At 38.4% G+C, this 13,968-nt stretch overlaps 1 protein-coding gene across 15 annotated transcripts in view; it reads right to left on the bottom strand.

The window, feature by feature from the left end:
• Window positions 1–13,968, bottom strand: part of LOC126199076 (cytoplasmic dynein 1 intermediate chain) — a 204,990-nt gene that overhangs the window by 3,900 nt on the left and 187,122 nt on the right. For all 15 annotated transcript variants that reach the window (XM_049935797.1, XM_049935799.1, XM_049935802.1 and 12 more), the window contains one exon: window positions 8,958–9,083. In XM_049935797.1, coding sequence (XP_049791754.1) covers window positions 8,958–9,083 — 126 coding nt within the window. The remainder of the gene's footprint in view (window positions 1–8,957; window positions 9,084–13,968) is intronic.

Genomic DNA, 13,968 nt, shown 5'->3' with positions numbered 1-13,968 from the left:
TTTTCCACATATTCCTCTCCTTTCTGATCGTGCGCAGAACCACCTCATTCATCACCTTACCATCCACCTACTTTTCAAAGTTTGTCTGTAGCACCACATCTCAAATGCTTTTATTCTCTTCTGTTTCGGTTTTCCCACGGACCTCGATTCACTATCATACAATGCCATGCTTCAAACGTACATTCTCATAAATCTTTTCCTCAAATTAAGGCCTAAGTTTGATACCAGTAGATTTCTCTTGATTACATATACCCTTCTTGCCATTGCTTGTCTGCTTTTGATGTCCTCCTTGCTCCATCCACCATTGGTTATTTTGCCCCTAGGTAGCAGAATTCCTCAACTTCATTCACTCTGTGACCATCAACTCCTGATGTTAAGTTTCTCACTGTTCTCATTACTTTTGTCTTTCTTCAATTTACTCTTAATCACTATTCTATACTCATTAGACCGTTCTTTCCATTCAGCAGACCATGTAATTGTTCTTCACTTTCACTGAGGATAACAGTGTCATCAGTGAATCGTATCACTGAATCCTTTCACCTTGAATTTTAATTCCACTCCTGGACCTCTCTTTTATTTCCATCATTGCTTCTTCTGTGTATACATTGGACAGTAGGGGCGAAAGACTACATTCCTGTCCTACATCCTTTTTAATCTGAGCACTTCATTCTTGGTCTTCCACTCTTATTATTCCCTCTTGGCTCTTGTACACATTGTATATTACCTGTCTCTCCCCGTATAGCTTACCCCTATTGTCCTCAGAATTTGGAACATCTTGCGCCATTTGACACTGTCAAACACTTTTTCCAGGTTGACAAATCCTATGAAGGTGCCTTGATTTTACTTTAGTCTTGCTTCTATTATCAACAAAATGTCAGAATTGTCTCTCTGGTGCATTTACCTTTCCTAAAGCCAAACTGATCATCATCTAACTCATAATCAATTGTCTTTTCCAGTCATCTGTATATTTTTCTTGTCAGCCACTTTGGTTCATGAACTGTTACGCTGATTCTCATATTTGTCAGCTCTTGCAGTCTTCAGAACTGTGCAGGTGATATTTTTCCAAAAGTCAGGTGGTATATAGCCAGATTCATATGTTCTATACACCAACACAGATGGTTGTTGTGATGCTACTTCCCCCATTGATTTTCGAAATTCTGATGCAATGCTATCTATCCGTTCTGCCTTATTTGATCTAAAGTCTTAAAAAGCTCTTTCAAATACATATTCTAATACTGGAGACCCTATCTCTTCTAAATCTAATCTTATTTCTTCTTCTATCACATCAGAGCAATCTTTCCCCTCAGAGGCCTTCAATGTACTCTTTCCACCTATCCACTCTCATCTGCATTTAACAGTGAATTTCCATTACGTTCTTAATGCTACTACCCTTGCTTTTAATTTCACTGAAGTTTGTTTTGACTTGTCTATATGCTGAGTCAGATCTTTGAACAACCATTTCTTTTTCAATTTCTTCATGTTTTTCATGCAGCAATTTCATCTTAGCTTCCTGCACTTCCTATATGTATCATTCATTCTCTGTGACTTGCATATCTATATTCCCAAATTTCCCTGACTATTTTTGTACTTCCTTCTTCCATCAACCAACTAAAGTATTTCTTCAGTTACCCGTGGTTCTTTCGCGGTTATCTTCTCTGTACCTATGTTCTTCTTCCCAACTTCTGTTTCTTCCCTTTTTAGAGATGTCCATTCTTCTTCATCTGTAGTGCCCATTGAGGTATTCCTTATTGCCTCAGAGAACTTCAAATGTATCTCTTCATTCCTTAGTACTTCCATATCCCACTTCTTTGCGTATTGATTCTTCATGACTAATCTCAAACTTCAGCTACTCTTCCTCACTACTAAATTGTGATCTGGATCTATATCTGCTCGTGGGTATGCCTTACAATCAGTACCTGATTTCTGAATCTGTCTGACCATGATGTAATCTAACTGAACTCTTCTCATACCTCTCAGCCTTTTCCAAGTATACCACCTCCTCTTGTGATTCCTAAACAGAGTATTCGCTATTACTAGCTGAAATTTATTACACAAATCTATTAGTCTTTCTCCTCTCTTATTGCTAGCAGCAAGCCCATATTTTCCCATAAACCCTTTTTCTATTCCTTCCCCTACAACAGCATTCCAGTTCCTGAAGACCATAAGATTTTCATTTGCCTTTATGCATTGCATTACCTGTTCAGTATCCTCATGTAATTTCTCTATCTCGTCATCTTCAGCTTGGGAAGTCATCATCATGTATACCTGAACTATCATTTTCTTGATTCTGATGAGAACAACCCTATCACTGAATCGTTCACAATAACATACTCTCTGCCCTACTTTCCTATTCATGATGAATCTTACTGCTGTTGTACCATTTTCTGCTGCTGTTGATATTACCCTATATTCATCTGACCAGAAATCCTTGTCTTTGTTCCATTTCACTTCACTGACCACTACTATATCTAGATCGAGCCTTTGCATTTCCCTTTTCAGATTTTCTAACTCCCCTGCCACTTTTAAGCATTTGACATTCCACACCCTGACTCGTAATATGTTATCCTTTCATTGGTTATTCAATCTTTTCCTCACAGCTACCTCCCCCATGGCAGTCCCTCCCAGAGATATGAATGGGGGACTATTCGGGAATATTTTGCCATTAGAGGGATCGCCATGACACTCTTTCAATCACAGGACATATGTTCTGTGTATACACATTACGTGCCTTTAATGCAGTGGTTTCCATTGCCTTCTGCGACCTCATGCCATTGATCATTGCTGATTATTCCACCTTTAGGGGCAGTTTCACACCCCATGGGCAGCAGAGTACTCTTAACTTGTCCACTCATCTACTCTCTTTGCCAAGGCCATTGTCAGAAAGAGGGTGACTTCTAACGCTGGAAGTTTTGAGCCACCAATTCTGATTTTTATTCAAAATTTAAGCAGAGGCCATTTTTGAACCCAGGACTGGTGACATTTTGATTTCTAATCAAAGACACTATTCCTAGACCATGGATGCAATTCTATTGTAAAATCAAATATTCAAAAACAGGATACAAAAATGTCGCAAGTTATATTGCCAAGAGATGGCATTTTAATTACTTTTTGAGTTTTGCAAACGATTGATTCTTGAGGAAGGTTCACATATATAACTTATAAATTTTTCATCGAAATTGGCCAAACTATCATGAATTAAAGTCTGCTGCTGCTGTGGAAATGATGGCATTACCATCTAGCATTACAGTCACCACAACTCCAGACAGCAGCAAAGCTTGAGCAGAATATGAGTCGGTCCTGATGGTCTAGTGTGTGCCTGAGAACCAAAAGGTTGTGGGCTCATTATCAAAGCCGCTACTACTTTCTTCTACCTATATATGAAGGTAGTCTCACACAACTACTGTAGAGGTCTTGATTACTTTTTCCACTATTGCATACATTGATTTGCAAGGAAGATTGGTTTACTTAATTCATAAATATATGGTGCAAAGTGGCTGAACTATTTTTCCTGTGTGTATATGAAGGCTATTTTCAAGAATTACTGTAAGGATTTTGATACTCGCAGCTGACTGGTGCGACATCCTCACCAAAAACCAAGTGGCTGTGGAGATGCAGTGAGTTTGACATATGGCCCACATTGTTAGCCGGTTGTAGTCTGGCAGCCCCACTCACGCCTTCAGGCACTGCAGTATGTCAGTAAGTGGCATATGGTACTTATATCATTTAATTTATAAGAAAGTGATGATATACAGTTATTTAATGTTTATTATTTATCGATGAACAAAATTAAGTTATCTGTTCTCTCATATTTAATCCTAACTCTATGCAGTGTCCCACAAAAGATATTACTGCTACTCCAGACTGTCATCCGGTCTTATATACAATATGTATAACAAGGAAAATTTACTTACAAAAACTGTAAAAGGCCTAGGAGACTGTGAGAGGTTGGTGATGGTTAGACAGGAAGACCAGTTCTCTCAGACTGCTAGGGTGGGAGAGACCCAACTGTTTCGAGTTAGCTGGATATAACTTGAACTTAATAATACAGCACACAGCTTATATCTGGTATTGTTATGCTCTTAATACTAGATGCCTTGCTCATACAAAGCATATCAGCTGGAAATTCTGCATTTAACAGTTAGCTGATCTTTGCATGATCAATTGGTTGTTGTACCTCTTCTTGAGTGGTACCTTTCTGTTTTTTTTTTTTTCAGCATGGCACATTCTACTACAAGCATAATAGTATTGTACACATAACACATGTCATATAGCTGATTCTGTATGCTATACACACATGCTCAATAATCAGATACGACTGCTTACCCCGTAGTTTGGTCCATTTATACCCCAAACCCCAAAATTTGAAATTTTTAGTAGAACAAATAAATAGATTGAATGCAATTCAGGCGGTTTATTAAATCCCAGCTACGTATTATTGTTAGATTTTTTCTTCTTTAGCTACGGTGACTGTTTGGATAGCCGAACCCGCCACCCCCCTTTATCTGATAATATTTTCCAGAATATTTTTTAATTCATTTAACCCTTTAAATAATACTTCCCTTATCATTTCCAAATTATTCTATGACACTAAAAAATGATCTGAACTTGCTTCCCAGTGTCTCACCCAGTCTGCTCGTTCTGTCTCATAAAGAAGGGTGTGTGTATATGTAAGTGTGTGGGTGCACACGCATCCATCCTCACAATAATCAGTAGAAACCAGTTTCAAATATTTTTTCTTCACAGATCCTACACACTGCCAAAATATGTAAACAACATATCCATCAGACATTTGTATTTGGGAGTAGCGTACAAAATCATAAAGAGGCAGAATGACTGGTTCTTACCTTCAGGACGTGAATTCCAGTTCTACTATACTACTGAAAAAAAAAAAAAAAAAAAAGGCAAGAGAGTGTTACATACGGAAAGGTGGGAATGGAGGGGGGAGACCACACAGAACCCAGGAAGAAAGTGACTCATCTGTTGTGAGGATAAGGAGAAACAAAGATCTATTATAACAATACTGTGTGTATAATGGATGACCTCATGTGCTGTAGTATTCTTTTAAATATGTCTACTGAAGTACTGGAATTTTACCTCTTAAAGATAAGTACTGCCCAGCCGTTCGGTCTCTTTGTATCTGAGGAAAACTCATTTACAGGAGAGATGTAAATATGGGAGGCAACATTAAAACTGTTCATTATATTGAACATATTCACCAGAAACAGAATTTCTTGAGATTATGGATTGCACTTTATCATCATCTTTTTTGTGCTGTACAGTCAACTTACTCATCCCTGGACTCTCTCCAGCACTACCTTTTTAACATCTTGATGTTTCTGAATCTGTTCTGTTCCTTATCCCTCTGTCTGGACAGTCTAAGGACTGAGTTCCAGTACAAAAAAGCATCTGCTGTTGGAACTTTTGTTATGTGAAGTTTACTTGATAATGGTAAATTAAGGGCTAAGTAAGGTCATAGTATCAACCTAAAGGCAAACTGTATGGGAAGCACCATTATAAGACATATATTACAAAAGTTATAGATCTACGAAGAGTTGGTGACTCGAAAGAAAAAAGAAGCCCCTGTTCTTGTTATAAAGGTAATTTATCATTTTTCATTGGCAATACATTTTATCAACTTCAACAAAAACATTAGCAAGCTCTGATTGAAAATCATGAATGGTTTAGGCATAAAGGAGATGACTCACCAAAAGGCAGAAGCACTGCATCGCCGATAGGCACATAAACAAGAGGTATGGAGCTTGACTACAATGTGCTCAGCACAATGTAGGGCAACAGGCGTGTGCATGTGAGTGACTGTGTGGGTGTCTGTGTGCATGTTTTTACTACATGCTAGAAAAAGGAAGTGCATTTCGAAAGCTGGCCAAGCTCCGTACCTTCTGTTTGTGACCCTACCGAAGATGCAGATTTCTGCCTTTCAGTGCATTGTGAGCTCCTACAAGGATACATGTGTGTACAGGTTGATAGCTGTAGACATGGACTCATTTTCTGTTAGTATGCCCACACTTCACAAAATCTGACAATTTTTGTGTGCCAAATGTATTGCAATTTATGATTTAGCACTTATCCGCCAATATGTATATCTCAGCCAAGAATACTTTGAATAATTTATATTTTGCACCCAGATTCACTGATCGAGTATTATACAAATGAAATTTGTGTTCTACAATGACAAAATGTGATTCAAATATGCACGACATTTAATAAACATTTCACTTTAGTCACATCGAGGTATAAAAATAGTTGAATTACAATTTACACGAATCATTCAAAATTAATATATATTGAAGCCACTTATATTCAAATTACTTATGATGAAAATCATATACTAATGAGAATACAGAAATCCTTTTACACTTTTCTAAGAACTTGAAAATGTAATGGCGGAGAATTACTTTTTAAATATATATTTCATAAAACATCAGCCATTTTAGTAATTGTATTGACCTTTAATTGGAAACCCTCTGTTTTATATGTATTTCATATTTAACAAACATGTTACAGTTTCCACTTTCCTTCCAAAAAAAAAATCAGAATTGTTAACTTATTTCAATTTCTTCTGCGGAATACCTTTCTAACTTGTTTTCTAGCTCATAAATATATTCCAAAGTTTTGATGTTACATCTATAGCAGAAATATATTTGAAACAATGCAAACTCCAGGTAGGAATACCAACAATGTAGTAAAAGATAAGATTGCTACTTACCGTAAATAGGACATGTCAAATTGCAGACAGGCATGATTGAAGACACTCACATGAAGCTTTCAGCCACACCATTTGTCAGTAAACACAAACACACACACACACACACACACACACACACACACACACACACACACACACACTACTATCCCTTTCCCTTCTCTGTTCTCTCCCGACTGCTGCTTGCATCCCCCATGACGTTGCATTCTGGTTCCATATGTTGGAGTTGGCGGTCATGTGTGCATGAGGCGTGCTTGCTTTGCGTGTGTGTGTGTGTGTGTGTGTGTGTGTGTGTGTGTGTGTGTCTTTACTGATGAAAGCTATGGCTGGACGCTTCATGTGCGTGTCTTTTGATCGTGCCTCTCTGCAACTTGACGTGTCTTCTTTACATTAAGTGGCAATATATCTGTTCTTACATTGCAGAAATATATTTCTTTCTTATATTCACAGCTGTATTTGGCAAAAATTTAGCAGAAATCCAATGCAGTTAGAAGATTCTGACATATGGTGCCTACATATTTATTTATTTATTTAACTTGGCAAGATTAGGGCCATCAGGCCTCTCTCATATCTAACCAGGCATTCGATGTAACATGTATCAGGACAGGCTTTCAAACTCTTGCTCCTTTATAGTAAAAGTACACACATTCTCACACACAATAACAAAGACACCCAAACGTACACTCAAGGGTCTGTAAGAGCTTGAAAGCCTGGGTCAGTACTGTTTTATGTTATGTGTTTCTATGCTCCATAGAACAAGTGTTTATTTTTCCCTTATTTTACATATTGTTCCTTCCAGTAATTTCCATTATTCTTATATATTGTGATATACATGTTATAATCCATTTAGAAAATAAAAATTGCGCCCCCACCGCCACTCCCCCCTCCCCACCCCGCCCCTCCCACACACACACAGTTTCTATTAGTACCTGATAAGTACAACAATAATTAGAAATTATGGCAAAGTACGTTTTTAATTATGAGAGCTAGCAGCAATGGGGAAAAGGGTGGAAGATGGGGAGGGGGGAGGGGGAGAGGGAGAGGGAGAGGGAGGGAGGGGGAGGGAGAGAGAGAGAGAGAGAGAGAGAGAGAGAGAGAGAGAGAGAGATGGGCTAACACACAGTTAATGAATATAAGGATAAGAGAAGGCAGTGTGACTTGGAGGAAGGGAAATAGAAAGACGCATAACTGGGAGAAGATAGGAGCATTGGCTTTACTATTTGACAGATGGAAAATTGGTGATATAATTTAATTTTTGTGGAAACATAATGGGGATGACATAAAGAAGCACTTCAGCTTCTTCTTAAAAGAGTAGGGCATTGAATTGCACACACAATACAAGGCAGCTTATTAACGCGATGGACAAAAGCAACAGCAAAGGAGTTTGTGAAGGAGGAAGGGGCAGGGAATCACCCAGTAATTTTACTCCCTACACGACTTCATAACATCTCCCTGCAAATTAGAGTTATTTTATTTCTCACAACATTATCTCCCAACAAACCTCATGTATCTCAACAAGGGCACCAGACGTGAAATTGTTCAAACTTCTTCGAACACTGTCCGGAAGAGGTGCTAGCATTGCTTGTCTATCATTGCTAAGTTTCCTTCTGATTGGACTTACATTCAACACAACGGTTAGTTCGCTAGCATTAACATGGCGATGAACACTGCTACACATAGTATAGTTATTGTTAAGTTGCCAGTGTTAAGAGAGAAAGCAGTAGCAGCCTGAATTGTTTCCACGTGTAATGAGTTCTACTGATTCAGAACTAGGCAGCCTAGGATTCAAGGAAGCCTTGCCATCATTTTATGCCATGTACATAGGTTTCTTTTTTACCCATCAATATTGTTTCTTTAAACATAAATGGTGGAAAGTTTATAATTGTGTTAACACAACAGGGAGTGTGAATTAACATTATGACCATAAGAGTGACTGCAGAACCGATAGAAAAATGACGTAAAGTGGAAGAAAATGTTACTTCCTGATATATGGAAGAGGGATAATGCTGTGGATGCTGTATTAGAATTATGCCAGTCAACTACTCAATTACAGATGACTGGTTGGTTACATGTAACTAAACTTAAAAACCCAGAAAAGCACCCTAGCTTTTGAGCTATTATTCTTCTCCTAGTTGTTGTCTGGGGGAGGTGTACAAGAAGACCTCTATTTAGGAGATAGAGCAGCTACAACCTAAATTACAAACAAAGTTTTAAAGAAATATTGCAAAATACCTACCTCACCAACATCAAAAACCCAAATTTTTCCCATATCATCACCAACAGTTACATGCAAACCAGATGGAGTCCAAGAAACACGATTCAGAGCAGGATTTCCATCTACTGTAATACTGGCTGTGGGTACCTGCAGAAAGAGCAAAAAGAAAGTTATTCTTTACTTTACAGTAATACTGTAAATAGTTGTGAATCAGTCGATTACAATTCAGAAAAGTTTCCAGCAGCTCAAACTGAAAACTGACTCAAGGGTTCATACTACACCACTAAATGCATCAACTGTCATACTGTATTCCAAAAAAACAAGAGGTTCTCAGTACATAAATTTGTTAGTCATGCATCATAATTTTAAATAATGGTCTGTCTACACAGCTGGGTGGCCACTGTGCCTGACTGCCAGGCGGGAGGCCAGGATTCAACTCCCAGCACTGCTGGAGATTTTACCCAGTGACTCAGTGTTGTAGTGTCCTCAACATCATTTCATCATCATTGAATTTCAAGTCACCGAAGTGGCTTCAGACAGACTTGGACTAGGAGGTCAACAACCCCGGATGGCGTTTCCTGGCCAGTAATGCCATACAATATTTCATTTCCTTTAATTAATTGAATTAAAAAGGAGGAAATAAGCAGTAAATGCTAATTAGACATGCAGTTATTGAACATAAGAAAAAAAGACAAACCGTACATGTTACATTGTCACAACAGGAAAATGTTTACATGATTATTATCCATTTAGTTAAATTTATTGTAATTAATTTCTGCAAACCACATTTTGTATTTTCATTTACTGATAAAAATGAACAATACATCGAGTGTACAGATGCAATCTTCCATTGTACTGCTTCTTAAAAGCTAGATTCTTGTCCTTTACATGTGACAGCCGCTGAACATGGCAGTGCTGTATTGGAAAATGAAAACAAAAATCGCCCCCCTTTGCTGTGTGAAGAGACACACATTGTGCATTACAGCAATGGCAGCATGCATGTTTGACACAAACTTGGCCACAGTCTCACACAGAATACAGAGACTAAACTGCTCCACAAACTCTTAAAAACACACAAACATGGTTAATCATTAGTAATGATAAGTGATGTAACCAATGAAAGTTCAAGCTTTACAACAATTTTTTTTTCTGCCACAATAGCTAAATTGGTTTGTCTTGCATTTCAATCTGATGCAAAGAAAATGACAAAAGAGTTGACAGATAAATGTTATATTTTAAACTGTGTACACAAAATTGTTCTTCAAAGTACCAATTGGTCTCTGTGACTCTTATAACAAACACTTCCCCAAAAGTGTACAAAAAACCATGCTTCCTCCTAAATATTTCTGGATATTACTCCCCTCTTTTCAACCAAAATACAACGTCCCACAAATGTTTGATGGGATTCATGCTGGATGATCTAGGTGGCCAAATCATTCACTTGAACTGGGCCCTGTGACATGGCATATTGTCATTCATAAAAATTCCATCATTGTTCAGTAACATGAATGGCTGCAAACGGTCAATGGTCGGTTCAGATGGGCGAGGGGATCCAGTTCATTCGCTGTTAAGAAAGCTCACATTACTACGGAGCCACCACCCAGCTTGCACAGTGCTTTGTTGACAACTTGGGTCCATGGCTTAATGTTGTCTCCACTCCACTTTAACCCCGCGATCAGCTCTTATCAAATGAAACTGAGATTCATCTAACCAGGCCATGGTTTTCAAGCTGTCTAGGCTCCAAATGATATGGTCGTGAGCCCAGGAAAATCTCTGTAGGCGATGTCATGCTCTCAGCAAAGTCACTTGCATCAGTTGCCTGCTGCCATAGCCCATTAATGCCGAATTTTGCCACATTTTCCTAATGGATACATTTGTCATACATCCCACATTGATTTCTATGCTCATTTCATGCAGTGTTGCTTATGTCAGCACTGAAAACTCAATGCAAACGTCACTGTGCTCAGTCGTTAAATGAAGGCAGTTTGCCACTGCATTGTCCGTGGTGAGAGGTAATGCCTGAAATTTGTTATTCTTGGTGTACTGTAGACACTATGGATCTCAGAATATTGAATTCCCTAACAATTTTTGGAATGGAATGTCCCATACATCTAGCTCCAACTACCATTCTGCATTCAAAGTTTGCTAATTCCTGATGTGAGACCACAATCACACTGGAAATCTTTCCACATGAATTATCCAAGTACAAATAATAGCCATGCCAAGGCACTGCCTTTTTTTATCCTGTGCACAACCTCCAATTAATATGAACTGTATAGATCTTGCCCACTTGGTGGTAACTGATGTTTGACAGATTCACTTATGTCTAGGTTTTCTTGATGTCCATACATATCACATCTTTTTGTGGTCGTCTTTTGCTGTCTTTAACTATTGTGAAACATTATGTGTTTAATGTAATTTTGAGAGTTGGTTTGACGTTTGAGAGCTGTATGACACACTTCAAAGATGCTATATGTATACATTTATTTATATTTATCATAGATGAAGTTTGGTTGTCAACTATAGGTTACACAAAACTGCAGATAACCTAAACATCATCTATGATAAATATAAATAAATGTAAACATACAGCATCTTTGAAATACGTCAAACAGCTGTCAAACTTCAAACCAACTGTCACAATTACATGAAATCAATAACATTTCACAATAAACAAAGACAGCAAAAAATGACCATACAAAGATGTGCCATATATACATCAAGGAAACCTAGTATAGCGTAACTGTATTTACCTATACAAATGTGCCATCGCTAGCTGCGCCCCATTAGATATGGGAACAAAGCTGGCGGTGAGGATATGATTCAGAACAGATATGCAATTTAAAAACTTTATTTGCATTTGGTTGTTGAATAACCTGTGGTTTATGACTAGATCAACTCTCATTCATTCTAACTACAGTACAGATAAAACAGCTAGCTACATTCTACACTCTGTAGATATCCCAAAACTTGACTGAGCACAGTAACCTAAACCTGAAGTAACACTACAGTTCACATGTTGCAGACGAATACTTAAGACAGACCCACAATTATACTCTTGAAATGACGTCTTTCACATCTAACAGGTAGTCTGGTATGAAAACGATGTTCAAAGCAAGCAACTACTGGAAGTAGCACAGTTCATATACCAATTCTATTGTCACAGCTTGCAGAATACATTACAGAAGATTAACAGTTCATGAAATTAATTATCAGTTCACAGGTAATCATTAAAAACAGTCACTGAATGTATTCTCAGTTACAGAATTTAGAAAAAGGCGATACATTTTGTGATTCGTAACTAATACTAAATCATCTGCAGTATGCAGTACACTTCCAGTCATTTTGGGCACAAATGATGCCCCCCCCCCCCCCACCATGAACCATAGACCTTGCCGTTGGTGGGGAGGCTTGCGTGCCTCAGCAATACAGATAGCCTTATCGTAGGTGCAACCACAATGGAGGGGTATCTGTTGAGAGGCCAGACAAACATATGGTTCCTGAAGAGGGGCAGCAGACTTTTCAGTAGTTGCAGGGGCAACAGTCTGGATGATTGACTGATCTCGCCTTGTAAGACTAACCAAAACGGCCTTGCTGTGCTGGTACTGCGAACGGCTGAAATCAAGGGGAAACTACAGCCGTAATATTTCCCGAGGGCGTGCAGCTTTACTGTATGGATAAATGATGATGGCGTCCTCTTGGGTAAAATATTCCGGAGGTAAAATAGACCCCCATTCGGATTTCCGGGCGGGGACTACTCAAGAGGATGTCGTTATCAGGAGAAAGAAAACTGGCGTTCTACGGATCGGAGCGTGGAATGTCAGATCCCTTAATCGGGCAGGCAGGTTAGAAAATTTAAAAAGGGAAATGGATAGATTAAAGTTAGATATAGTGGGAATTAGTGAAGTTCGGTGGCAGGAGGAACAAGACTTCTGGTCAGGTGAATACAGGGTTATAAATACAAAATCAAATAGGAGTAATGTAGGAGTAGGTTTAATAACGAATAAAAAAATAGGAGTTAGGGTAAGCTACTACAAACAACATAATGAACACATTATTGTGGCCAAGATAGACACGAAGCCCACGCCTACGACAGTAGTACAAGTCTATATGCCAACTAGCTCTGCAGATGACGAAGAAAATGAAGAAATGTACGATGAGATAAAAGAAATTATTCAGATTGTGAAGGGAGACAAATATTTAATTGTCATGGGTGACTGGAATTCGAGTGTAGGAAAAGGGAGAGAAGGAAACATAGTAGGTCAATATGGATTTTGGCTAAGAAATGAAAGAGGAAGCCGCCTGGTAGAATTCTGCGCAGAGCACAACATAATCATAGCTAACACTTGGTTTAAGAATCATGAAAGAAGGTTGTACACATGGAAGAACCCTGGAGATACTAAAAGGTATCAGATAGATTATATAATGGTAAGACAGAGATTTAGGAACCAGGTTTTAAATTGTAAGACATTTCCAGGGGCAGATGTGGACTCTGACCACAATCTATTGGTTCTGACCTGTAGATTAAAACTGAAGAAACTGCAAAAAGGCGGGAATTTAAGGAGATGGGACCAGGATAATCTGACAAAACCAGAGGTTGCACAGAGATTCAGGGAGAGCATAAATGAACAATTGACAAGAATGGGGGAAAGAAATACAGTAGAAGAAGAATGGGTAGCTTTGAGGGATGAAGAAGTGAAGGCAGCAGAGGATAAAGTAGGTAAAAAGACGAGAGCTAGTAGAAATCCTTGGGTGACAGAAGAAATATTGAATTTAATTGATGAAAGAAGAAAATATAAAAAATGCAGTAAATGAAACAGGCAAGAAGGAATACAAACGTCTCAAAAATGAGATCGACAGGAAGTGCAAAATGGCTAAGCAGGGATGGCTAAAGGACAAATGTAAGGGTGTAGAGGCTTATCACATGAGGGGTAAGATAGATACTGCCTACAGGAAAATTAAAGAGACCTTTGCAGAAAAGAGGACCACTTGTATGAATATCAAGAGCTCAGATGGAAACCCAGTTCTAAGC

This window comes from Schistocerca nitens, chromosome 8 (genome assembly GCF_023898315.1).
Source record: "Schistocerca nitens isolate TAMUIC-IGC-003100 chromosome 8, iqSchNite1.1, whole genome shotgun sequence".
Lineage (NCBI taxonomy): Eukaryota > Metazoa > Arthropoda > Insecta > Orthoptera > Acrididae > Schistocerca > Schistocerca nitens.
This window is presented reverse-complemented; position numbering and strand designations above follow the sequence as displayed.